General features: G+C 38.7%; 1 protein-coding gene across 2 annotated transcripts in view; it reads right to left on the bottom strand.

Annotated features, from left to right (window-relative positions):
- The window catches only part of LOC118741289 (hemicentin-2-like), a 293,187-nt gene that overhangs the window by 37,017 nt on the left and 230,445 nt on the right, over positions 1-25,725 (bottom strand). For both annotated transcript variants that reach the window (XM_036473207.1, XM_036473208.1), the window contains exon 5: positions 2,131-4,350. In XM_036473207.1, coding sequence (XP_036329100.1) covers positions 2,131-4,350 — 2,220 coding nt within the window. The remainder of the gene's footprint in view (positions 1-2,130; positions 4,351-25,725) is intronic.

Here is a 25,725-nt window from a genome sequence, read left to right as displayed (position 1 = left end):
GCGGGAAGTTGTAAAAGCAAAACAAAAACAGTTTCAAGGGGCATAAATATTCTGACAAATGTAGATGATAGAGAGAGAATTTGACACCAAAGAACTCAGCTTTATAGGGAACATAAAGTAAAATAACATATTCGAAGAACAGAAAATTATAAAACAAAACGTGGATAAAATCTCAGCCTTCGCTTCTTCATGGAGAAGTTCAGACTCCAGATACCTCTGCACGGGTAATTATCAGCTTGGGATTCCCCAGCCGACTCGTCGGCTAACTTTGATTCGGATCTGCAGTCTCAAAACTCACCATTCTCTATGACTGAGAGTAGCACCTAATTGTGCCAAGCTACTGATGGATGATGACGGCAAATTTAACTTTCAGGAGGTACTAGCTGTTTCCTCTCCTTATCCAAGGTGGACACTGGTATCAAAGATGGAGACAATAATGGCTAAGCCTGGCCCAAAACAGGAGAGTACCGGTACGAATAAATCCGTAAAAGGAAATTTTATGTGCATCCAACTGATACTTGCGAAGTTCCAAAGGACCAGAATACCAAAGGTGCCACGCCGGTGCTGAACCTTAGAATACTATACTGCAAACTCATTATTCGGCTTGCAAATTACGGAAAGAGCCACTACATAAACTGCTATATAGCACCACAGATTATGACTGAGAAGTCAGTATGGTTTTTTCCATCCTCTTTTGACTAATTTAAGTCACCTGGGACAGATGGGTGTGTATCAGAAGATGCGAAAGCTTATAGGGGATCTTATGATACTTTTTAGGATCTGTATGGCCTTTATCCATATTTCCCGTATTTGAAAGCAAGATAGGGAAGTGTTCATACCCAAATCGGGGAAGAATGATAATGAGCTCGCAATAAGTTTCGGTCCAGTCTGTCTGATATTCTTCATGTCGAAGAACATGTGGCACACAGTCGATTGCCTTGTACCACAGAGGATATTGGGAGAGGACGTACAGCTCACCTCTATTGTGGGGTTTAACAGTGGACTTCCAATTAACCGCAATGCAAGATTTCGATCACTTCGCAGACCACTCTGATAATGTTTGTGCACTAGCGCCAGGGAAGTCCCTCAGGGAGATCTATGTAAACACACAGAGGACCCATAACAGGTTAGATAATTGATGCCACTTTATACGGTTTTGCTATCAACCCTAACCAGACAACCATATTCTTGTTTATATATCCGATTTTATCAGACTGGTCGACAAGCAGAAATATGGTAGCGTAGAATCATGGCCAAAAATGGGCTCTAAAGGAGCGTGATTAGATTTGTTGGATTGGCCAACCCTGGCCTTGCCGATGGAATAGGACTTTGGACTTGGCACTACTTCTGACTCCCGGGGTTTATTTTGGAAAAAGATTATGGCGGTGGTTTTCTTACAAGAAAGTAATGGAAAAATGGAAAATTTTCTGATTTCTTCAAGACTCAAAATTGAGTTTGAGCTGGTTGGCATCTGAAGGGTAACCTCAAATGAATTGGAGCTTACTATTGGACCAAGAATAGCGGGTACTTGTCATTGATCTCGTCATTAGGGCTCAATACAAGATTGTGCCCATCAGAGAGGCTTTTTGGTGGAGACAGTGTATAGACTGAGAGATCCAATTTCTTGCAGAGATGCATTGGGAACTGGCGAGACACACTCACTCTTTCTGGGAAAAGTACTTAGATTCCTCAAAGAGTCATATTAGACTTCTTTTCAGAGAAGTAATAATTCCCAACATCTACCTGTTATTCCACCATTGTAGTATCAAAAAACTATCCAAAACTCTAGAGAATCACTTTAAAAAACAAAACAACTAAAAAAGCGCAAGCAAAAAAAATATATTTTTACTTGCGATAAAATTTCTGTCGTTATTTCCTAGAGCGTACTGGGCTTAAATTGGTAAAAAAAACCTATTAGTTTTGCATGCATGCATTTGCAAAAAAATCTGCAAGATATTTGCATTGAAGGCAAAAAAAAAAGAAAATGGAATAGGTATTTGTTTCGGAAAAGCAAAACGGAATGTTAAAGGAAAGAACTAAAAAGCCAATACTCCGAAACGCCAATGCAATTGCGTCCATCTAGCTCTTCAACTAACTCACTAAATACAAAAATATATCCTCTATACTCACTCTCCGCATTCGCATACTGTCCGCAATGGTCGTGATTTGTGCGCAAACACAATTTCACGCGCACCGTCGGCCCTTGCGCCGTCTCTGCCAGCGCCAATGTTATGTCCTCTGCATGGCCCAACGTCCGACCGGACGCGCTGTAGTGTGTCGTTTGTGGAATGTGATTAATTACGGCTTCTTTGAATGTGGCCTCTGCGCCGGACGGCAGTAATGTCACCGTATCCACAATCTCCCATGTGGCCATTGGCGTTTCGCGATTCACCAACGATTCGACAATCGCAATTAATGACAGACATGTCGCCGCAACATTGATGCCCAAAACATGCGAATCGGGATCGTAGGTGACGTGTAGCGGCGGCGGAATTTTACTCACTTTTGTGGTGGCCAATGCTTCGTTTGAGTAACCTGAACTGCCTTTCGAATTGAGCGCATACACTTTGAACATATAGCTTTGATATTGATCCAACGGTGTCACTTTGCATGGATTCTCGCGATAGCAATCGAATTCTAACCAATCAGCTGAACTGATGCTGCTCGCACTGCCGCTGCTGCTGCTGAGGCTGCTCGCAATGGAGGTGGTGTAGGTGTGTGTGGCGCAATCGGAGAGGGTTTGCTCACGCGGCGTGGCCACACGGCGATAAGTGACAAGGTATTTTGTGCTCTGCATGCCACCATTGAAGCCCGGTATCCAGCTGAGTATCGCATAATTGTGCGACACTTCCATCACTTTCAAAGCGCCTGGTCGTTCCGGTGCACCCTTCGGTTGCAGTCTAATCTGTGTACGTATTGTGTCGAGTGGATTGACCGCGCGACAGGTGTAGTCACCGTAGTCTGAGTGTGAGATGTGGTTGATGCGTAGTATCGAGGTGTAGATGTCGTTGTTGTCCATGCGTGTGGCGATCTCGTAATGCCCATCTGAGGACATTGTGAGTGGGGAAGGATTGTTGCCGAATTGCCATTGGAACTCTGGCTTTGGATAGGCCTGCACTTTGCAGATAACTTCGGCCGATTCGCGCACGTCGTAGGCTACCTTGTTGTACTGATGCAGCACAATTGGTTCGTGTTCGATGCGCAGATGCATGCTGGAGTTGGCCGAGTTCACTTCGTTCTCATAGAGACAGGTGTAGAGTCCACGATCGGCGGGGACCAGCTGATTGCCATTTGGTCGACCCTTGCCGCGGAATTTCAGTATGCTCTGCACTGTGACTACACCTCCTTGGCCCTCGGTCGGCGTGGTGCGTATGTCGTACAACTTGCGGCCAGGCAGCACTTCGGTGCCATCCTTGATCCAGCGTATAATTGGCGTGGGCTTACCTTTCGCGCTGCAGGTGACTGCATAGTCCACATCGCCAACGCGCCGTGTCATATGCTGCTGCAGCTTGGCCAGAAACTGTGGTGGTTGATGTACTTCGAGAACGATGGTAGCCATCTTGCCGATTCCCAGCTCGTTCACAGCATGGCAGTGATACTTGCCCTCGCTACCGAGATGTGCCTTCGGTATGGAATACTGCGGCCCTTGCGCCAGTATCTTTTGTGTGTTGCTAAACTCACCATCCACATCGCGAAACCAACGGTACTGCGGTACGGGCCAACCCGGTGGACTGGCTGAACAGCTGAGCGTTACACCATTTCCGACATGAACGATCGGCTTATTTGGCGTTATGTAGGCTTGTCCGGGTCGATGCCGCACCAACAGCGCCACCGTCGAGTTGCCAACGCCCTCCACGCGCTTCGAGGTGTACGGAAGCATGATATTAACGGCGCGGCAAATGTAGTTGCCAGCGTGTTCGGCACGCACTGATACCAGCGTCAGCAGCTCACCGGTGAAGCGAAAGTCTGGCGCGCCTTCCTTCAGCCATTCGATGGTAATAGGCGGTGGGTTGGAGGTAACATTACAGCGTACCAACACGGTTTCACCTTCTTCGGCTTCGTGAGTTTTTGACTCGATGACAACGATGGGTGGAAAGAGTACGTCGAGCACTATATCTTTTTCGCCAGACTTTCCGAGTCCATTGTCGGCAGTGCAGGTATATTTGCCCGCGTGATGTCGCCCCACGCGGAAGATGGTGTGTGTGGGCGTGGCACTGACATATTGTCCATTGCGAGACCAACGTATGTTGGAGACTTTTGGCTTAGCGTCGACATTACACTCCAGCTTGGCAATTTGATCACGTTCGACGCGGAGCGGGTTTTGCGGTCCGATTTCGACGCGTGGGTAAACTGAAATGCAGGATAAGAGTTAACATTTAAAAATCTAATTGCATGAAATAATTAGTTGAAGTGGAATGTTGGATTGTGAGTTTGTATGTGTATTTAGAAGGGTTGCCATCTGGTTGAAAAAACGAAAAGGAATAAAATGTTTACAATATTTGAACAAAGTGATCAGAAGAAGCGTGCTTAGCGACTACTTAGTCCATAGTCCAGCATTGTTTTTAAATACAGTTGCCTTTCACATATGTTTAACACGATGTTAAAATATTGGTGATAATGGTAAATTTTTAGGTAATTATTTATTACGGATATCTCCTCTTTAGATGGCCACCTACCTAAAGGCAGAAACTAGTTAGCTAAATAAATTCTATACGAATTTGGGTATACAAATAAAATCAGCTACATACTGTTACATTTGTGCTAAGGCTTTTTCCAATCAGCTTCCTTAGTTCTCAAAACTGTATGTATGTGGATAGGGTTATCTAAGCGCAAATACACGTTTCATTCAACGTGGATGATCCACTGACTCCGTGCTTGAGTAAGTCGGTAATGTCTTTGGATTTCAGAAATATCTTTCTTTATTTACAATTATCTAATCTCATTTACAGTTGGCTAATATAACTTTTAATTGAAGCTTTATCATTTTATGGCGATTTTTATTTTCAATTGACACTTTCACATTTACTACTGCAAATGGCGTAGTTTGATACAGAGTATATTTCTGTTCATATTTTTGGTTTGGGAGGCGCCTAAAATACAACTCCCGAGCTACTAGGCGCCCGTGAACTGCCGGTTGGAAAGCACTGATCTCAACGAAAGAACCCAACGGAACAAGTATAATCATGAAAAATGAGGCAGAGTACAGAAGGCCATGCCGCATATTCCGGCACCACAGTGGCAATGAAAACTTGTCCTTCAGGTGTCTTATTTCTTACATACGTTCATATCTTTATTATGCACCACTTTAGTGTCTGCGGTAATAATTAGAGAAATGGGTTAATGGAAAGAAATAACGATGAGGCATAGTTGTTTGCCTTGGAGTCTTCTTCCCGTCATTGTACGATTGAAATGGGGAGTTTGATACCTTCGCCTGGATACATCATAGGTAGTAGGTAAATTGATGGCTCCAAAATGGAACGCAGCTTTGAAATAGTTTTTCTCTATGAATATCTAGGAATGTGGGTTATTTTCGCTGAAGGTGGCCGCTTTTTGAAGTTTAGTGACTTACTGCACTAACTGTAACTTACGAATTCCCACCCCCATCTATATATACATATGTCATTCCTCTAAATTCTGTCTCTTGGTCTTAAGTACAATGGACAATACGGTCGGAGTGCTTGGAAAAGTTTGTTTTTCGAGCCACCCATAATTCCATTGCATTCCATTCCAACTTACTGCACCACCAAGATCTACCTTCGTAACCAAATGGGTAGAGCTATATGTTGTCTATGCTCACTATGCTCTCAATCTAAGAAGATCTTGATACGTTTCTCTGGTCCTCAAACAGAACACTTTAATTTTCTTAGAACAAATTAAATGATGATCCCACCTTCGATCGGTTTGGAAAGTTCTTATTGAGCTGAACTCATTATTACAAGACAACACCACTCTGCGACTGCCAAAATGTACAAATCTGTACAACAGAACAATTCGTGTGAGCCCAGTATAGGGTACTTTGGATATAACAACAATAAATACTTTTACTGTTACCATCCGTACATATATTTTCGACAAGTTATTGAAAGCTTTTCACAACGCAATGAGATTCTAAAACCCAAAGTTTTGAAAAGAAAAGTCCATTACGCTTTTAATATTTTATACCGAATAGAAATACCAGACCTATGCGAAAATATCGAAGAAAAAAGTCGACCCAAAATAATTAAAACGTGATGAAAAGACTTAGATTAATCGATTCCCGGAAAAATCCAGAAATAAGCAGCATTTCCACTAGCCAACAAATGGCCACCAACGAAGTGGATTTTGAAGCATTCGATAGAACTAAATACTTTGCCCTTGCTCTACAGTCATTGTGGTGCTCTCGTGAGTAATAAAAATCAAGGAATGAAGCCGATTCAAAATAACGTTTCGGTTTCTGTATTGCCAAGTGTTTCAGTTTCGGTTTCAGTTTCGGTTTTGGTTTCGTTTTCGGTTTTGGAATAAAAAAAAATGAAAATGTGAGTTTTACAACTATACACGTGGAAATTAAAATCAAAATGACTTCTTCCAAATAACCGATGTCAGGTCGGAGATTTTATTTATTAGGCATCTTTTTAGCGAAAAGTTTTTTGCGAAAAGTCACTTTGTCATACTTATTTACTAATTAACAAGAATTTTGGCAAAATATAGCTGATTTTGGTTAAATATATAATTTATTTCAAAAAAAATTTTATTTACTTTGTCGATAAATCTAAATTATTGAAATTGAAGTAAAACGAAGTAAAATGAAGTGACGAAGTGAAGACCTCTAAAGTGAAGCGATAAATTTCAATTGAAGTGACAGTGGCAGCACTGCTACCGCCTTGCCATAAGTCACGATGTATACGAATTAAAAGTAAGATTATCCACATACTATTTAGTACACAAATTTGCCATGCAAGTAATTTTTCGTAAAACAGCACAGTTATGTTGCTGAAGAAAAAAAAAATTTTGGTCGGTAGATCCTGTAGCTGATTTTTATAAATGGTTTCGGTTTCGTTCCTTTTCAGGTCAAGATAAAATAAAAAAAATTGATAAAAATATTGATGCGCTATATATTGGCACATGTACTGATATACAAAACTATAAAGACTTGTGTTGGGACGATTGTCTTCCACTTGATTGGGAGTACACATTAAACGCAATCATTTTCCAAACTCAGAATTAATGCGAATATGCGATGGGCATGTAATTTTTTCACCACAATAACACTATCAACTGCCAACGGTAGCCAACGTAACAACATGTGTTAGGGTTCCCAAAACTAGGCAATGCATTTTTATCTAAAACTGGCTGTAGTAAATTATAATGTTGCTTTTCGCGATGGTTCCACTTCGATTCCACGCCAAAATATCGCTCGCGGAGGCATGCATCAATTTTTATACCCGCACTGGCATGCGTGTTCATAATTAATTTGCCATTGCTTCGGTGGTAGTGCTTCCCTCCCATTAACCTGCTCGCTCCACATTGCTCGCACGAAATTCGCCATATTTGCATCAATGCGACTTAGTTACTGTTGCACGCTGCGAAAATTGTCAAAATAGGTTTGAAGTCAACAAGCCGCAGGAACTGTCACAGGATATGCGGAAGCCGCAGGCGTAAATAACAACACCCAACTAACAACCAGGCAAGCGGAAAGGTAGCGCTCGGAGGTAACCCAACCCTTGTCGGTCGTTATGTGCTGTTGACAATGTTTCGCGTGCTGTCCTTCTCACCTCTTTCATTCGCGCTTGTCATCCTTGCTCACTCACACTGCCTGCCGCTCAATTAAATGTCGCTGGATTTTTCCATTTTTTTCTATTTTCATATACATACGTATTCATTATTGTTTTAAATACACAACATCCGCTGACGTCGACAGTTCACCATCCATCCCGTCCCAGGGCCGTCGGTTGGTAATGTGGCCGCCAAATGCCAGCGGCGCGCACACTGCAATGTAGGGAACCTATGCACAGGGCTAGGTCAAGCTATGTCGCACTGCGGCTCCCGCATTACACCATTTAAAACTCTGTCTACGCGAGTATGTTTAGCCTGATTTTTATGATCCGTGACGTTGGACATTTCCTGCTCAATGGGCGTGCGCAATTAGATGCATAAACTATGCAGTTGTTGTTGTTGTTCGTATGGTTGTTGCTGTTGTCGTTAATGTGCAACGCCCTACGGCATCATTCAAAATTAAGTGAAATTGTACGTAAATGCTGGTCATTAGCTGTGAGAAAACATATGTACATACATACATACATACGAGCTGTATGCGCAATGGCAACGTTAGCAGCTAAACGGACGCAGCTAAATATGAAAGGATATACATACATACATCCTCGTATGGAAGGACATACAATTATGTGGAAGTTAAACTTAAAATGCGAATGCGAAAAGTGCCAACAGGGTTCGGTAAACTTTGTTTATCGCTACGTAAGTGTTGATTTTGGGATCATAAATCAATATTATGTCACAGTTTAGAGTGGGCAGAGAAGAGTTAATCATAGCAACTGTTTACTTGCGAGCTGGTGAAATAAATACTCAAGCGGGGTGTACTAATAAATCGAAATGGCTACAAGCGCCGACTTCAATTAGTCTATGCGGACCTTATAAAATGCATTTATGCTAGGTGGACCTTCTATGGTAAGCCATGAAACCTTGCGATATGAAAGGAGTTTTGCAGATGGTTGATATTAGCCAGGGATGGCTCAACGCGGCTTATTTTTAGACCGTTGGATGGTTTCAGAGGAATGGCAATTTAAAAAGTCCACGACAGAACATTTTACAAGCATATTTGGATATGAGAAAATTATCCGCGCGATGGGTATCACTCACACTCGACCATAAACGCAACCGTGCTACCATTTCAAAGGAGTTTTTAGCGAAGTTAAGCCGCAATCTGAACGGGTTTTTGCGCTCTTTGGTTGCCATAGAGGAGGCAGCATGGAACCATCACACCACACCAGAGACCTACGAGTAATCAAGCTAGTGGAGTTTTCCAGGTGAACGTGGACCAAAAAGGCTAACAAGGTCATGACCACATTTTATTTAGGATGCACGCGGTGTCCTTTCCCTCGATTGCCTTGAATGTGGTAAAACGATCATCAAAGTGCACATGTAGTCAAAGAAATTCCCACATTCACCTTCCCCGTTGAAACCAGCTCTAGGGCATAATTATTAGGCAATCATCCGCCATATAAGACAAGCTAGACAAGAATAGTTAGAACTAATCGTAAGAGAGGGCAGACACTCTACAACCGACTTTAGGCGCACCGTGGGCAAGTGCAAGGCTCTCATTGCCGCTCTGTTGTCAGATCAGATGTTAGCCTCCGCAACAAAAATGAGCAGTCAATCAATTGTTTCCTTATGGCAACTCTTCCCAAAAAATAGAACACCAGCCTGGAAACCTAAACTGAAGGTTAATGGCGCGTTCTCTCTAAATTGAATAATCGCTTAAAAATAGCCTATACATTTAAAAGACTAACTGTATTTTAACTGATTAAAGTCAGGCTATACTGAACTGCACAGATATTAAGGGATAGTCAGACCAAGTACATATGATCCCTTAAGCGGAAATCTTTACCATTGGGGAGGCTAAAAGGCTATTGGAGGTATATAGTATGACTATATTCGATAATGTTATTAATATCGCAAACAGTCAGATTTACTGAAGAAGAAACCATAGCTTTTTACCAACATCGATTTGGAATATATCGATGAAACTCTTGGAACATAGTACAATTGTGTCAATGATAAATTATGGAAGGAAAGGAATTACGGTGAGGTCTCAATGACTATAAGCTCGATGGTTGAACGATGAACCTCTGAAACTGAACAAATTTGAAGAAAGAGTTATTGCAGGCATCACCACAAGACATTGCTCTAGTTAAAAAAATGCTCTAATTCATCCAGTTCCCAAAGTAAAAGTCTTAAAGAAGAAGAGCAATTTCGATGCTTTACTTTCTATGTATGCAGATGAGAAAAAAATCGGTCGAAGTGAAGCAAAAGTGATCATTTGAGGTTAACATTTTTCTATAGCTTGACAGAGATAACGGAGAGGCACATTTCGGACCTCCTACATTTTAAACACGATGGTCGCGCATCAAATATGCGACACTTTGGAGTAAATCAGGTTGGAGCGATATGCCTAGAAAACCTCCTATTAGAGGGGCCACGAATGAACGTACGACATCTTCTTATAGTCGTACCTGCTTCAAAAGCAACTTAACTTCGTTGTAAGGAATTTACATACATCTCTAAGAGCTAGTAAGTGACCCCGGTAAAGTGAGTGGCTTCGTGATGGCAGCTCGAAAACGTCAAGCAATCCCTTACGATTTTCAAAGTACTTGCCAAGTAGCTTGTAAGAGAACCTGGCTATAGCAAAAGGTCAAAGCTAAAACTTTTAACTTAAGTAGCGCTCATCAGCTTTCTTTGTAGGGGGCACCATCTGAGTAAACTACAAAGTAACAATTAAGTACTTTTCGTCTATGTCAGATGAAAGAAGAAAATACTACATTGTACAACAATTTCGTGTGATTCTCGACCTGTCGAATAAAGCAATGAGAACTCCAAAGCAGAAGAACAATGGAATAAAGTGTCTTCACTTTTTACTAAAAGTCATGGAAATACTTTACAATTACTTAAACTTCATTTCTTTATTCTTATTTTTATCCATATATGAGCAAAGCTTATAAAATTCATTATTAGGACACAAAGGCTGCGTTTCTTTATACATTCCGGATAATCCCATTTCACAGCCGGAATAAACAGAATATGTTTGAAATATACGTTAACATATCATCAGGAACGTTCTAAAGAATAAGTAAACAAAAAAGTTTATTCCAAACGTTCAGAATGAATAAAGAAATACAGCCAAAAGCTCAATTTTCGAGCAAGCAAACTAGAACACAACAACAAAATTACACCCAACTCAAATTCTTTGCTGATCTGTCAACGCTAACTTACTCAACGAGAGAAAAAAGATGAAAATAGTTGTAAATAGTTGAGGGAAAACAAATTAAAAAATCTGATTGCATTTCGTAGCAGACAACACTGTTGCGCATGCATTACAAGAACAACAAGAGTTAAATAAACCAAAACAAAAAAAAAAAATAAAAAATCCGCGCGTAAACGATAACCAAGCGTTGTAAAACACTTTAGCCGCACTAACACTAAGGGCAAATACTTTTCAAATAGTGAGCTTCTCCACACTATGCTGCTGCTAAAGCGGGTGTGTAGAATATCCCTGCAGGAATGGATACTGTTTGCATGTCGACGACCCAACTCAAAATTCCAAAAAAAAACAATCCCTTACTACTTTTAAGTAGTTAATTTCTCTAGTCCTTGCCAAATTCATTTCTAATCCTTAACAAAGTAAGCAGTAGGCATTACTACAGCAACTAGTAAGGACTAGATATGGATTATAAGTGTATTAGCGAATTACGCTTCTTAACAGTACAACGAGGTTAAATTTGAATTGTGTCGATATTGCAGAGGACCACCGATGTATGTATGTACATTTTTGCTACATGCAATACTGATGTAATAGTACTGATAGTTTTAATAGTGGTAATGTAATGGGAATGGTAATCATAATGGTAATGGTAACGGTAATGGTAATAGTAATGGTAATGTTGATAGTCATGGTAATGGTAATGGGAATGGTAATGTTGATGGTAATGATAATGATAATAGTATTGGTAATGGTCATGGTAATAGTTATGGTAATGCTAATGGTAATGGTATTGATATTGGCAGTTCTTAGAAGTATTGGTCCTGGTAATGACAATGAAAATGGTAATGGTAATCATAATGGTAATGGTAATAGTACTGGTAATGATAATCGTAATGGTAATGGTAATAGTAATGGTAATGATAATATTTATGGTAATAATAATACTTATAGTAATGGTAATGGAAACGGTATTGCTAATGCTGCTTGTATTATCACTGTCCAAGTCATCCAAATTGTGCAAAATCGCCATTAACTCGTAGTGGCTTCGATTTTCCCATCGGCAAGTAATTTTCTGCGTTGCTTCTCGCCTGTATGCGTATGTATGTACATACATACATATGTGTCTGCATGCTCGTGAACGCCGCAGCTCGTCACTTTGACGCAAAGGTTCAACAAGCGAAAAAATGTTGAAATTGAATTTTCCGCCACGTTTGAAAACAGAGTAAACGCGCGCACGCACACACACACACCTCGACACACACATACACACAAAAAAAGCTAAAGCAATGCAGCGAATTTTAAAGCACTGCTATTGGAATGCGTCGCTGTTTGGCGACAATATTGCGTTTGAGGCGTTACCGCGTGCTGTTGTGCTTGAATTTTCCGTCCGCTTTTTTTTTTTTACTTTTTGGAAATTGTCGTATTTGTATTTGTTTTTGTTAGCTTTTAAGCGTGCACGCGTCGCATTCATGTCGTTCAATCAGTCAACTGCACGTACATACATAAATGCATAAATGCAGATTTTTTCTCATTTGCACGCACCACACAACTACATACTAACAAACACTCTGTATGTACGTGAAAAATATCCATTTCGCCAGCCACTCGACCTCGTCGCGGCCATTTTGCGACACCGCCTCCTTTCACATATGCCATCCTGATTTTATTTAACCCCTTCTCTGCCACAGCGACCCACAAACGGTTTATACAGTTGTTGAATGCTTGCAACTTTTGTGTTTGTTGTTGTTATTGTTGTTGTTGTCATCGTTACGTGCGATTGGCATGCAATTGATGGTTTAATAAAAAATCACTTCCAGCTTGTTTAATTGAAATTTTTCTTCATTCCCTTCCCTTTCTTTCGCTTTTCAACTTTATTTACATTTTCCTATGTATGTATGTATGTATATAAATGTGTACATATGTATGTGCATTAATATACGTAAATATGTATGTGTTTATACGAGTAAACGTCTTGACGCACGCAGTGCTCGTACGTTACAATAATGACCTGTTTATGACATAATAATTTGCAATTTTAACTATTTATTCGCCCATTGAATTCGAAATTCAACAGAAATGGCTAATTACAAGTACTAAAGCTTCCGAATGCTGCTTTCGGAGAAAAATGAAGCTCCATTTATGCGGGTTTTCACGGAAATTCAAAGATATCGCTTTTATAAATTTACTTAAAGGAGCTTTAAACCTGGTCGCAGAGGCCTCACGACGTCTGATCGGGTACATAGTTCTGGTACCACATTGAGCAGAAGCCGAATCTGTTCTTGCGGCGCGGCCTTTCGGAGGTTATGGTGATGGTTGTGGTTTAACACCCACCAAAATGCTTGTATAGTTGACTTAGGTTGGCTCGATGTGGAGTTGCATGGCAAACGGGTGCCGGACACAAAGTACGATCTACCATTATGGCTATTGTGTCCTATCCGCACTGCCCATCGATTTCGAAATGCTTGCCTTTCGGGGCGATCATCATCGAATTGCTTTGATCCGCTATGCTTTCGAGCGCCGTGTGGTTGTGGTTGAGATATTTTAGAAAAAATAGCTGGATTCAAAATATTTGGAGTCTCCGAAATCATGTAAGAGGGAGGCACTATGTTTAATTTCCTGTACGCGATTTCCTCTCTTTGTTTCAGACCGAGATATCGATAATCTCTACCTAAGCCAGAATAAATCTTGAAACAGGTTTCAGCGGCGATTTTAGACAGCCTGGCTTGGCTTTCGGGATTGTCTAATAGAACGAATTCCCCCAAACTAGTCTTGTACATAGTCTACTCATAATTGCACAAAATACAGCGCGTTCGAGGGCAATGACGTCGCCGACAGGATGGTGCGAGAGGGATTTGGTTCGTAAGACTCAAATTATTTGTTGATATTAGTTGGTCTTTTTCAAAACTTTAAGGTTTTGAGTGGAGGTAGGACACCTTGAACAGGACAGGCTGTTTTAGGATCCTTTTGCTAGAACATATCAATTCCAAGCTTCTAATAAATGGTACTATTCCAGCTAGAAAGAGGGCTTTCAAAGCAGGGTCGTCATTGAGCCATTTCAACGTTGTCCTTTGCTGGGTTATTGGATATAGAAAATATTAAAGGAAAGGAGATGACTGATGAGATGATCAGTTATTGTTCCGATATGTCCACAAACTAGGTAGAATTGTGCACCAAACGAAATTATTTCGAAATCTCATCAGGGTCACGATTAAATGGGGAAAAACGCTAACACTCAACAGAATCCTGAGATATTGTATCGATGCTCCAATGATAGCAAACATTAACAAATTCCAGGGGCCGTAACAGTTAAAACTTTTATTAAAAAAATCACTCTTTAACAATTATTTTTTGACTTTTATTTAATTACTCTTTAAATAACCGTTATTTTTGACTTTTATTTTATAAATCGAAATTAACAATTTTTTTTTGATTTTTATTTAAATAATCTGCAAATAACAGTTATTTTTGATTTTTAAATTATATGTCTTAAATAACAGTTATCGAAGACTTTTATTCATAAAAGTCATAAATAAAAATCGGTCACTGATCTTTATTTTTTCAATCATACTTATAAAAGTCATTTGAATAAGTCGTAGTAAACTTTTTGTTTTCCAAGACCTTCTTAACTGCGAAAAATGTTAATGACTTTTATATGATTGATTTAAAAAATTAAAGTCGGTCACTGATTTATATTAATGACTTTTAAAAGTAAAAGTCACTGACTGATTTTTATTGATGACTTTTATAAATAAAACTCTTCAATAACTGTTATCTAAGCCATATAATATAAAAATCAAAAATAATTGTTGTTTTGGATTTATAATATAAAAATCAAATATAATTGGTATTCATTAAATTTTGAATAAAAATTGCAAATAAAAATTTATTTTCAAATTTGAGTCTCGGTGTAAAACGAAATCGATTGGTATGCTTCACTTAGTTGTAGAACATTCCCTTCATAGTAAATTTTTCCATGACAGTTTTCATCAATAACTGTTATGTTCGGTCCCTGACAAATTTTCTTTGCGGAAGCTAGAGGCAGGTTTCTTCACCGCTGTGGAGAGGGCCTTAGTCTAGAATATACATATATTTTTTAGCCCCCAGCTTTTGTAATAAAAAAAAAAAATTTCTCCGAAAAACTATTATGTAGAAATAATAACTCAAAAAAGACTAAGAAATAACAGCAGGAATTCGTAGATTAAATAGGAAGTACTTAAGGAAAAGTGTTATCCAAATTTAGTTAACAAGAGAGGGGAAAGACATGGAAAAGAAACTCAATTATACACAGTGATTGCGCTATGTAGAGAAGTGATAAGCTGTATATGTATGCAGGTATGTTTTTGCATCGACCTTCACTTTTATATTTCATCTGTGTTGGTGGCGAGATTGCGTGCCACTGCGTGAGTACACCGCCAGCTGACGTGCGGCATGCGATCAATCAATCAATCAATCAATCAAAAAATTCAGCGAAATCTTTATTCACTCTCGTGTGTGCTCAAACTAAAAATTCAAAAATTAATAAAAGGTAATAAAAGCTGCCAACGCCGCACTCGCACACACATGAGAAACATCAATAACTTTTTTTCTCCACTTGAGGCTGCCACCAAAAGCTTCAAGCACAGAAGTGTGGAGGCCTCCATTTGACATACATATGTGACTCTGTGTATGCGTACATACATATGTATTCGTATATTTGTGTTTGCACAAAATGCTGCGAATACATTGAAATCAATCAAAACTTTTTGAAAAAGCGTCCCCCAAGCGCTTTCGACTTACTTGGTTTCAGCTATGCCAACAAATATATAAACCACCAGCCAAAAGCTCAGTCGAAAAGTTGGCTGACCGAAAAATTGTTGCGCCTCAGTACATTTACCGTTTCCTATTTTATGCAGCATTTTTTGGCTTTCCCAATACTTGGCTTATTAATCAGTCAAAAATTCCACTGGAAGCCATTTTAATATAATTTATATTCATGTCTTTGAACTCTTAGAATTTAATTAGCTTCGCAAGTAAAAACCAATATAGGGGAATAACAAATCACCACATCCTCGACGACATTTCTTTAAGGAATGAGTATTTATATGATTTTTTAATATTTTTTATTCTTTTTTGTAAGAAGTTAGGAGTTCTTAGAAGTTAACAGTTGCCATGCCATGTTCTGTGTAGGTTTTGTTATAGCAGAGCGCGAGTATGAAAAGTTCCACACATTCTCTCGCAGGCATAGCTGTCCATTTTGCGTGGTTACCTTTACAATACTTAACTTAAGAATAAATACTAAAAAAAAATTACATGCTAAGTAAACCATTTCATCTCCTAAGATCTAGTCTAGTTCTAAGTTCTATAAGAAAGGCTGGAACGTTAATGCGGCCTTTGGGATATGAACGTAAATATTCATTGTGAAATCCGAAATTCTAAAAGTGGGAGTTTTTAAACCTTTAGTGAAAGCAATTCTTCAAAAGTAGCTCTAGAAAGAGAAACAACAGTAATTAAATTTCGACTTACAAATGAAGCCTTCAAGAGTGGCGAAGGTGACAGGGCGCTCGCGCTGTTTGGCACTGATTTTCCAGATTCCTCCAATCTACAGATTGGAAACTGGCGAAAAACCTTTTCACCTGACAGTCAATCCATTGGGCTGTTTGCTCTTTTGGTAAGTTCAAAAGTTCATAGCCCTTAAAGTTCGAATAGTGCAGCTTTAGCTGGGGAGAAGTTCTATTGCCCCGCAATTTGAGGAACAGTCTTGCTCTGGCGATGCGGAGGAGGGCGCAAGTAATACGTTTCTCAAAAGTTTCATCCCAATAAGTCAATATCTAACGACGAGTTTTTTCAGCTATATTCCGATAATGAAATTCGCTACCAAGACTATGCGGATAACATACTTGCATACTTAAGTGGGAAGTTTGCGAACACCTTCTGCGATTAAAATTCGATAGAGACCTTCTCCTAATGAAGCGATGCTGCACCAAGATAAGACTCAACTTCAACCCCATTAAAACCTTAATCCTTCCGTTCATCAGAAGCAGAGTCACAAAGGATTTAATGATAGGCAAACGTCCACTTGGTGAAGCTGGGAGATGCAAATCTATAACCATTTGGCAAAAAAAAGCCTAACTATCCCGAAGTATGGAGAAATCAAGCACTCTCGCTAACCTTACTTCCCATAGATGATATAGCATAAACAATATTATTTAAGAAGTGTGCCGATGTCGGTGCTAATCGGAAGATACCCAAGCATATTTCAGGCTGTAGCTTATACCATCAACCTCTGTGCGGAAATAAATCTGAGGAACTATCGCAATGTGAGAAGTGACTCACTCAGTTATAGCTAGGTGGGCCCCATGCCTTGATGGTGGACCTTACCTGGTAAAAAGCTCAAACACGATCAACGAAGGGTGAAAGAAAGAGAATAATGAGAAATAAATAATTACTTACAAAACACCAATGTCGGCGCACAGTGTGGAAAATTAGCTTTTTTGTGACAAAATCGAATATCTCAAGAACGAGAAAAGTTAAGGAATAAAGCCCCTTTTGGATAAAATAGTAAGTTAATTTTTTTTAGCCGGATAAAAGTATCCAATGAAATTTAAAAAAATGTTAAAGAATTTATTTTTGCTGGTATTGCGTCAAGAAATCCATTTTGATAGTCAGAAGAAACTAAAAACGCATTTTAAATGTTTTTTAAAAAGTCCATTGCAAGCTGTTTTAAGTTCAAAAAGGACAAAATTAAAAAAAAAAATTTACTTTTGAAGGCCCTTTTTAATATTAAGGAAATTTTTTATTTAATAACATCTCCAGAATGGCCTTTATGTTAAATAAAATCTTTATTTTTTTCAATTTGTTGGATCTAGAAATAGCATGTGTTGAGCTTTTTAAAAACCTCTTAAAATGCGTTTTTGGATTCTTGCGACCATGAAAATAAATTCGTTGATACGGATACATCAGCCAAATGTGTTCAAACTTTTTTTTTTTTTAATTTCGTTGGATACTGTTTTCAGGTCAAAAAAGAAAACGAAAAGAGAACGTCTTATTTTTGAAGGTCATTTCAAAGCTGAAGGTTTTTTATTCAGCGAAACTCTTTTTCATGAACTCTCCATCTCAAAAGCTTTAAAATAGTGTTAATTTAATTTCGCTCGGCAAAATTACCAATCTTGCCCACTGCTTTCTTGGGAAGTTAAGTTCGCCCGAAATAGAAACTGACTAGGACCACATTCACCCCACATATCACATAAAGTTCTTTTCAACTATCTAGGAGCCTTAAATTGAACAGAAGTGTTGTGAAGAGCAGAGTGCACGACAGATCCTTGGGACGCAGTGTACGCCTCCTATTAGTGGTAGTTGAAAGGCGAATCGAAATTAAATTTAATTACAGAAAAATTTCTATTTGCTTCCATTAATTATAGTTCATTTATTATTCATAGTTCATTCCACTTATCTCATTGCTTGTTGCATCATTACATAGAGACCAGGGCGGAAATATTCAAAGAGAGAAATTCAGTTGTATACAGCTGATGGCAGCAATCTGTCGTCTGCTTAGCACTGAATCTACAAGCATGGTAACAAAGCTCGTTGCCTTGACACAGAAAACATGTGAATGTTTTACAAATAAGCTCATGCATAAATATTTTAAATATGAACGAAAGAATGATACATTGCTTTACAAAAAAAAAAAAAAAATAAAATAAAATATAGCATCAGAAAAACCAAGTGCGGAGTGAAATGCATAAAATCAAAAGAAACACAACAATACTCGTACATATTTGCATATCCTTGAAATGTCAATAAAAGTGTTCGATCGACTTCATAGCCTCCTGCTGAATATATGTGACCTTTACTTTTCTGCCAGAATCAATCGAAAAGGAACAGAAGCACCCCAGTTGGTTTCACAAAAGTCTTTTGCCTGTGCGGGTGTCAGGCAACTAAAAGTTGGTGTGGCGATCAAAAGTTCGGCTGTGTGTAAGGTGGGTTGCACATCGGCCAATGTGAGGTACTGCAAAAAAAAAAACATGTGTCACAGCGTGAAATGACGTGAATAACATTCGCCTCATATTACTTTTCCACTGAAAAGATATACAAAAAATTGGCAAAGGTAATTCCGTTGCACACATGTATTTATTTGCATACGTGTGTGCATATGTGTGCGTGTGTGTGTGAGTGATTTAGTAGATATGTGTATGTAGTTCGAGAAGCAGTTGAGACAGGAAGTATTTTAGACCTCACAATTTCTGTGTCACGTATTGGCTATATGCAGGAAATTGAAGTTATATCCATTCGAAATATTGCCACAAACGCAGCGGGTGTGGATGTGTGTAGGCGTGCGGCAGCATTTGCTCAGGTGGCACAGCACGCTGTACGAATACTTTGCTATTTTCTCGATAGTCTCGATTCATATATTAAGAAATATTCAACTTTATATGCAATTTAATGAGTACGAAAAATAGTGTCTAAAAGTGCCGCTACCTGCTTCAAAACGAGCACCTTAGTGAAGATAAATTTGAATAGCGTACTTCGGAAGTCTTGCGCTTCAATATATTTTGAGTTGTAACACACATTTTTAGGCCGATGCTGAATGATGCTGATCCGAAAGAGCTCGGTGTCTCCAAAAACTTACGGGAAACTTTGAAAACCAAATTAACAAATAAAAGAACTACAAAAAGTTTTAGAGACAAGTTTTTATTATTTATTAAAAAATGTCGACCTAACGGCTGAAGTTTCTGTGGAGTTAAATGCGGATTTCCCAAATATCCACACTCTTGCGCCACCTAGCTGATTAAGTCCTCTTTCATATTGCATTATCATCGAGATCTGAGTCAAGTTTAAAGCTTCAGGTCTCTAGCTCATTGGGAAAAAAGATCGCAAAATATGATTATACACACAGGCGAAACTTAAAAAAAACTTTAAAAAAAAAAAAAAGAATCAGTAACGCAACAGCGTTAAATATTTTTAAATATATGGAATTCAAAAAAAAATATTCTTTGTCTTCTCACCCTTTCGGGAGAATTACTTAACCAACTCCAAGAAATAAAACAAAAAAGTTGTATATACAAGTATTTATATAATATCCAGAGATGTGTTGCTTATCAATCCTTTTGTTGCTGTTGTAGTTTTTGTTGTAGCGGCACTATAAAACCCTCTCTAGTTTCGCTGGTCAATCAAACGTTGATGCCAATTTAACTAACAGCAGGCCAAGGAAATCTGTTGTTTAGTAGGCGGACCAAAGAGAAAGGGATGGCAGCAGACATACATTGCATAGATGGAATTGAGTCTGGTTAAAAAGTTATATAGAATGTGCCCGAGTGGGTCGTTTAAGGCAGCTGAAGCTTTTCAAAGGGCCAGTGTTGATACACTCCGTAATGGTCTCTCGACGAATATCGTTTGATGCCAGTTTAAATATCGTCGGTCTTATTTGTATACCGAAGTGTGTGGGGATCTCGTCCGAGATTTCCATTTACACCTATGAGGCGGCTATGCTATCAGGTGGTGGCTGCTCGGATGTATCCTGATATATATGTAAAACGAGCAATAATGCATATTCACTAAGTAAGAGTATTAAGGCCTCTCTACGTACTTATGTAGGTGGTATTTTGGCGACATCGTTAGGCGTCCTGTTGTTGTACAGAGTGCGGTGTTCGGGATTTGAAGACACTTCTATCATACAGCTAAATAAAAGTGTCGGGGTTGGGGATGAATTTTTGGGGCAAAGGGTAACATTTTGTGCTCTCAAGAAGAAGGAAAAATCGTAGATATAGTAATTTGTTTTTAAATACAGATCATTGTCGAACACCAATACCGAACAGCCGTCAGCGTTTGAGGTCAGTGAAACTTTGCCCAAGGAAGCCTCACAGTTCCAACGCTACTTGTACAGAACTCGCACAGAAGCAATTTGGTTAAGATGCATAGAAGCAGTCAGGTTACGTGTAAAATACGGGAATGGTAGAGCCTCAATAAGCTTATTTCTACAAACATCCGATTCTGGGTACCGGAATGGCTCGGGCTATGGTCAGGTTAGGTTAGGAAGGCGCGTACGAATGGTGGCAGATTTGCCCATTGTGAATGCTCTCTATGAGTGCCAGGGGGAGGCACATCCTTTTAACCGAGATGAATCCATAATGTCCGAATAAAGTCTGTCAAACCATTTACTATACCGGAAGAAGCCGTGGATGTTCGATAATTTCACCTCCGCAATCTCCCTCTAGATATTGAAAAAGCGGGATCCCAAATGCTTGAGTCGATTACCTGGAGAGGTAGGCATTGAAATAAGAAGTGGTGAATCGATTCCTCCTCATCCTCATACCGACAGATTTTGCAGAGGGAGCTTGTTGGTATACACCATCGCTGGAGCATTGGTGCTATAGCACAGAGCCCTGTGATGACACCGGTAAGATCAGCAACTGCAGATTTGTTAAGTGTCAATAACTCCTCAGTACGACTCTTATTGAGCCTCGGCCATAAGGATATTGCGAGCTCACAGTCGTCCCGATTGATCCATAGGTCCTCGTAGCAGAAAAGAAATTGGTGGCAGTAGGTAGTTGTCCGTATCGCTCATTTCCATATCTGAGCCGTATCTAGCCATCGTTCCCTTCTATATTGCTATGTCCAGGTACCCAGCAGAGAGAGGTTTTTGACGTGACTCAGTGAAGCCACCCCAATGATAGGGTTTAGATCTGCACATACGAGAACTTAAGTGATTAAAATTTCATAATAAAAATTTGTGCCTTTGAGTAAATATTTACCTGGTTTACCCGCTCCTTACCAATAAATTCTTGCATTTAGTTTTTTGTCTTTAATTGTATTATCTAAAAGTTACTACGAAAACTAACCATTCTACATACACATTACATTAGCCGCTTTTCGCTTTCACAGAGTTTTATTTGGAAAGTTTTGAAATAAATACTGACTCTTTATCACTCCAATATTTCAAAATATTACGATTATAGAATGATTGCAGCACTAAATGCTCCTATTGCATAGATGGCATTTTTATGAGCGCATGCAGTAAGAATAAAATTTGAAATACGCTTCTACATCCTCACTCCGACATATGCAAATATCCTATACAGTCAACTTGAACACACACACACATCCACACATAGTTCATCAACGCATCGTAAATTTCGCGGCACATATTCGCAGCCAAATGAAACGGTTCGAACTTCGATGTGCATTGGCAAGAAAAAACTGCGGCTCAAATACTAAAAAAAAAAAAAAGGATTTACAAAAGAAAAAGTGAACTCAAATAAGAATTCATAAATAATAACTTAGCCAATTTCTTTTGTTCCCGCCCCATCACTGCAAACTGCACAGGCAAATGATCTGCCTCAACGATCTGACCTCCCACGACGATTGCCAATGGCAGAGCACCAAAGCGCAAAAAAAAAAACGCCGAGCAGCAACAACAACTGGGAAACCTATATAGCAGCCAATTCAACGGCGATATTTCGCTTGCAATGAATTTAAAATCCTCGCTTGCGATGTCTTCTATGTACTACTTCTATGCCGTGGCTCTGCTAACTATTCACTTTCGCTCGTTTATATATGTATGTATGTATGCAATGCCTGCCGGCTTTTCCAAACGACATTGGTGGGTTGGTGGGAGCGTACATGCATACATATGCGTGCGGGTGTGCGGATGTGTGTGTGTGTGTTTGTCGGCTGACATTGCTAATGGATTTTAAATGAGCATCATAAATAAGGGTAAATTGCAGTGATGCCGCCAACGTCGCAGCCATTTTGTTGTCGTTGACGTTGTCGTTGACGTTGCGCCCAGCATAGGCACTGGCATCATTGCTTTTATAAAACTGTTATGCATATTGTTGTTGTTGTTTTGAGTATTTTATTGTTGGCACAACAGTCGATGTTGGCACAATTATTTGTACTTTGCATGCGAGATTGCAGCACTGTGTGCGAGTGTGCGTTTGACTTTTATGAGATGACCGAGCTGTATATGCTGTCTGAGACGACGTTGGCCTAGTTAGTACTTCTCTTCGTTTTCACATTGACTTCCTACGCTGTTTTGGCTTTGGTGCAAGCTATTTATTATAATAAAGACAGGCCCATTCATGCTAAGTTTTAAATATATTCTTGTTATTGAATTTCTTTTGCACTCAGTGGGATATGACAAACAATTTGTCTAGTTTACATGTTGAAAAAGAGGGAATGAGAGTTCATTGGAAAAGTTAATCAATTACTTGGTTAAAAAACACATTAAAATAATAAACAAAATTAAATAAAAATTGTCAGTATAGTTTTACTCATTTTGAGTGGTCTCCTGTAAAAAGACGACAGCTCCGGGGTTATAAATTGACTTCCGGTCAATTTAACTCACCTCCGATCAGTAATGCGACCAAAAGTCATTTCAGAAGTCCAGGAAGAGTTTCACTTCGAAGGTCGTTTGAAGGTGGAAAAAGGCATTTAAAAAAAAAAATTTTCAAACAAAAGTTTCGTTCTTTTATCCTCAGACTTCCGGTCAATGTAAAGCTACTACTAAAAATAACAACACTATTAAATGACTGTGCACTAAATTTTTAAAGAAATATTGCATCTAAATCAACGATAACAAAATTCGATTTTATTTTTTTTTTTATTTTTTAAGGCAAAATTGTTGTTTTATTAATTATCAATTCATTCAAAGTCAATGATTAAAACCAACCAGGGACCGAAACAGTTACAACTTTCATTATAAAAATCGCTCTCTAACAATTATTGTATGACTTTTATTAAATTAATCCTTAAATAACAATTATTTCGGCTTTTTATTTTATGGATTCTAAATAACAATTATTTTTGATCTTAATCTAAATAATCTGCAAATAACAGTTATTCTGGATTTTTATATTATATGTCTTAGATAACAGTTATCGAATACTTTTATTGATAGTCAGCGACTTATGTATATTGATGACTTTTAAAAGTAAAAGTCGCGGACTGATTTGTGTTGATGACTTTTATAAAAAGAAGTCTTCAATAACTGTTATCTAAGACACATAATATAAAAATTAAAATCAATTTTTTATTTTTATTTTGCATAAAAATTAAAAAAAAAAAAATTTTTTTCAAATTTGAAAAAAAAAATAAATGGTTTGATTGATATGCATCACTTAGTTTTAGTCTAGTTTCTTTCATAGTGCATTTTTCAATGTCAGTTGAAAAAAACTGTTTAATGCAGTTGAAAAAAAAAACATTTTAATTACTGTTGGCTTAACGAAATCTTTTTCTTTTGCAAAGCAGCAAATTTTAGAACAAGAGCACAAGCAGAGTTCACTACATCGAATATCAAAAATTCATTACCGTTAACAGTATGAAACGTCAATGAGACAATTTTGATCATTCGTAAATTTGTGATTCATTCTTTGTTCCGATAGTTCGACATACTGGACGTTTACTGTATGCAGTAACCGTCTTTTCCTCTTCGATTTATCATCTTTTGTTATCGCATTCTGCTAGTGAAGCACTTTCAACACAGTATTTTTAAAAATTTTTCGTTTGCTATTTTTTTGGCTATTTATCTATGACGCTTGGCACATTTATTGTCATTTATTTATTGCTGCTTTGCGCCAAAATAGCGAATAGAGCGAAAATGCGCTTCCCCATTCACATTTTCCAAATCGCTGCACTCATGATGTGTCACGTACATACATATGTACGCACGCCGCCGCTCTGACTGGCTGGTTCACTGGCTGTGCAAAGAATTAGTAGAGTTATTAATTCTTGGGGTGGCAGTTTAAATGGATTTTTGATAGCAAAATGCTGAAATAAAAATTACTGCATGCTGAGTGCCAACGCTTTTGAAGCATTAATAATTTTGCAATTTGGAAGATTTTCAATTAAGAACAACAAATTTGAGAAAATGTGTGCTATATCTATTAAAACGGTTTTTTCTTCTTCTTATTTCAGATATGCGCGTGCTTTGAAAAGGATAAAGTGGTGAGTAAAAATATTCCAATGAAATTTTTGATTTGATCCTATGATGAAGAGATAAATTGGGAATAACAATCGCGGATCAAGAGATACTGGATACGAGTCCTCTCTAGCCACGGTCTGATATCTTATTGCCAAGCTCCCCCAAGTTATATGATGCCAAGATCATTTATGTTTTATAATGTTTTCGGACGAAACTTTGCCAAGACTTGAATTACTGATTTATTTTAAAAGTAGTGAAGAGGTTGGCCAATACCCTGATTGCAGCTTGGCTGTCAACACAGATATTTAATTGCCTATCTAATCTGCTAATCGGACGAGAAATGAGCGCAGGATTAGTTGAATAAGTAATAAAAAGTTTCCCAGTTTGAGGGCAGTAGACAGCCTTCTTCGAGAACTTGAAGATATCGACGATCAGATAATTGCATACGCTAACGTTACTGTTACAGATATCTCGGGTAACCATCTCTCAACATTGACCGATCTGATTCAAAGATCTCTCTGAACAAACTATCGATGTGGTGTAACAGGCGAGGACGGGGAGTAGGAAGCACAATATAACTGATCTCGGTAATATAAATCTAGAGGGCAGTACCCTGGCAGTTAAGGAAGATATCAAATATCTAGGTCTCACAGTAGATAGGAAACTATATTCGGGTCTAACAGTGCAGATAGAGTGCGCAAAGCAATAGTAGCACTTTATCCTGCAGCAGGGAAATCTGGCAGCTGGCTATTCACAGCAGTAGTTAGACAAATTCTCTATCACCGTATAGTGGTACGGTGGGACACCCTTGGGAAAGGGGTAAACTTAAAGAAAAATAATACATTTCAAAGGCTTGCGT

Source organism: Rhagoletis pomonella, unplaced genomic scaffold (genome assembly GCF_013731165.1).
Source record: "Rhagoletis pomonella isolate Grant_MI unplaced genomic scaffold, Rhpom_1.0 Rhpom_scaffold_00006, whole genome shotgun sequence".
NCBI classification, from domain to species: Eukaryota; Metazoa; Arthropoda; class Insecta; order Diptera; family Tephritidae; genus Rhagoletis; species Rhagoletis pomonella.
Note: the sequence above shows the minus strand (reverse complement) of the source record. Positions and strands in the feature narration are given on the sequence as shown.